The 2177-nt window shown below is 56.8% G+C and overlaps 1 protein-coding gene across 1 annotated transcript; it reads right to left on the bottom strand.

Moving 5' to 3' along the window:
* Nucleotides 1-880: 880 nt before the first annotated feature.
* LOC103315709 lies at nt 881-1795 on the bottom strand. Its single transcript, XM_008205927.1, has one exon. It carries the CDS (start codon nt 1793-1795, stop codon nt 881-883), a length of 915 nt encoding a protein of 304 aa, XP_008204149.1.
* Between the last annotated feature and the right edge of the window lie 382 nt (nt 1796-2177).

Below are 2177 nucleotides of genomic sequence, written 5' to 3'. Positions count from 1 at the left end.
CCATCGGAGCAGATGAGGGTGGGGTCCAACACCACAACTAGGTCTCCCACGCGAAGATTCGCGCGGCTCTGAGTCCATTTACAGCGCTGTTGGAGCACGTTGAGATACTCGCGGCTCCATCGGTGCCAGAGCTGGGATCGCTGGATTGGAGCTGGTTGGCACATAGTGCCAAGCGTTGGTCGGCAGCACTTCCTGCATGTGACTGACGTAGTTGTCGACGATATCGTTTCCGACGGATTCAGGTGATCAGATCCATGCCAAGACGATCTGAGAGTCACTCCACGCATGACAGCGCTCTAAGGGGATATTCAGCTCATCGGCGAGCATTCGCAGCAGCTTTGCTGCAATCACGGCGACCCGCAATTCGAGGCACGGGATAGTCATCCTCGGAGTTGGCGTCGATGTCGGTTTCAGACTTCGGAGCGGGGCCAGCTTTGTTTTGGAGGCCAGGATGTTGACAACAGCTGATGCGTTGCCAGTCGGCACTCTGAAGTAAACGACTGCTGCCATGGCTCTGCGACTCGCATCTGAGAACGCATAGAGCTGAGTGTCCTGGCTCTGGCTGGTGTGGATCCAACGCGGGATGACGACGTCAGGGAGAGCCTGACATCCCTGCCGAATGGTTACCCATCTCCTAGCGAACGATGCTGGCAGTTTTTCGTCCCAGTCGAGCCGAGCTCTCCACAAATCCTGCATCAAATGCTTGGCCACTAGCACAGCTGGCGCGAGCCATCCACAGGGATCGAAGATGGCAGCCATCGCAGCGAGAATCTTTCGCTTGGTTCGTTGATGCTCCTCGAAACGGGGGGGGGGGGGGCGAGTCGAAAAGTGTCATCGGTCGGATTCTAGCCGATTCCTAATTCGGTGACCGGCCCATCGGCTACAAGTTGGACCCACGTTCGTGAGTCTTCCTTTTGGGTCTTCTCGATGCGTTGAAAACCACTCTCAATTCGCGCATTAGATCCCCCCGCTGCCAGATGGGATGGTGGGCGATGTAGTGTATCGTCGCAGCGGACAACTGCAGCATGTCAGGTGGGACCGCTCTCATGTGGCCGAGCCGCAAATAATCTTGCATGAAGCGGGTGTACTCTGCTGCCAGCACAGAATCCTGACTCATGCGACGCTGGAGAGATCGAAGAGCAACTCGGGCCCCCGCCAGTCCGTCCTCCAGAAGTGCCAAGGCGCCTGGCTGAACGGGTAATCTCACGACGTATCTGCCATCGGTCTCTCGCCGATGTTCGAGAAAAATGCGCTCGCAGGCTTCATCTTCTGGTGATTGACGGATGGAGCGAGGCATCTCTTCCACCTCCCAAAAGCGTTGTAATGCGCCCATCAATTGTTGGTGCCATGGGGTTTCGATTTCACTTCGCAAGACTAAACAGGCAGAAGTCTGGGTGGCAGCGTGGACCATTGGGGCACGCCCGGAGATCGTCCATCCAACCGCTGTGCGCTGTGCTGTGAGGTCAGACCGCCGGAAAAGCCCAGCTCTCAGGATATCCGGGAGTACATCGGCACCCATGAGCAGTTCAATGTCCCCAGGTGTGCCGAACTGTGGGTCAGCCAGCTTTAATCCTTGCCAGGGCAGCGTAGCTTGACCGTCCACAGGCGATGCCGGGGTGGAGATGCCGAGGTTCCGAACGCAAAGCGCTTCGAAAGCGAGCGGAGCATGATGATCTGGCAGGTGAAGGGTGAGCTGAGCCTTCATGGAGACGCGTTCGAGAATCTGGCCCCTCACTCCGCTGATGATGACCTCACTTCGTTCGGGTATGATGCATAATCGATTCGATAACTTCATCGATATGATGGATGCTTCGGAACAGGAATCGAGCAATGCTCTCACAGTGAGAGTTCGAGAATGACCATCACCAATCCTGAGAACGGCCGTGGGTAAGATGATTAGTCAGGACGACGTGGCGGTGATGCTCGAGGAGTCAGCAGTCTCTGCACTCGTGGTCGACGGTTTCGCCTGTTTCGGCGGGACGACGTTCTCATCGGTGGCGGCTCGTTTTCGTTGACTGTTGTGTAGCAGCGAGTGGTGAAGAGCTTGACAGTGCTGGCAGACCGATTTGGACAGACACGACCGCGCTGCGTGTCCAGGCCGAAGACACTTGAAGCAGAGTCTCTCCCGGGTCACGACGTCTCTCCTCGTCTCAGGTGGCATGTTCAAGAAACGATCG

Source organism: Nasonia vitripennis (genome assembly GCF_009193385.2).
Source record: "Nasonia vitripennis strain AsymCx chromosome 2 unlocalized genomic scaffold, Nvit_psr_1.1 chr2_random0007, whole genome shotgun sequence".
Classification (NCBI taxonomy): Eukaryota; Metazoa; Arthropoda; class Insecta; order Hymenoptera; family Pteromalidae; genus Nasonia; species Nasonia vitripennis.
Note: the sequence above shows the minus strand (reverse complement) of the source record. Positions and strands in the feature narration are given on the sequence as shown.

Bases quoted from the DNA above. Each gene is read 5' to 3' on its own strand.
- LOC103315709 (XM_008205927.1), bottom strand. From the start codon at position 1,795: ATGAAGTTATCGAATCGATTATGCATCATACCCGAACGAAGTGAGGTC.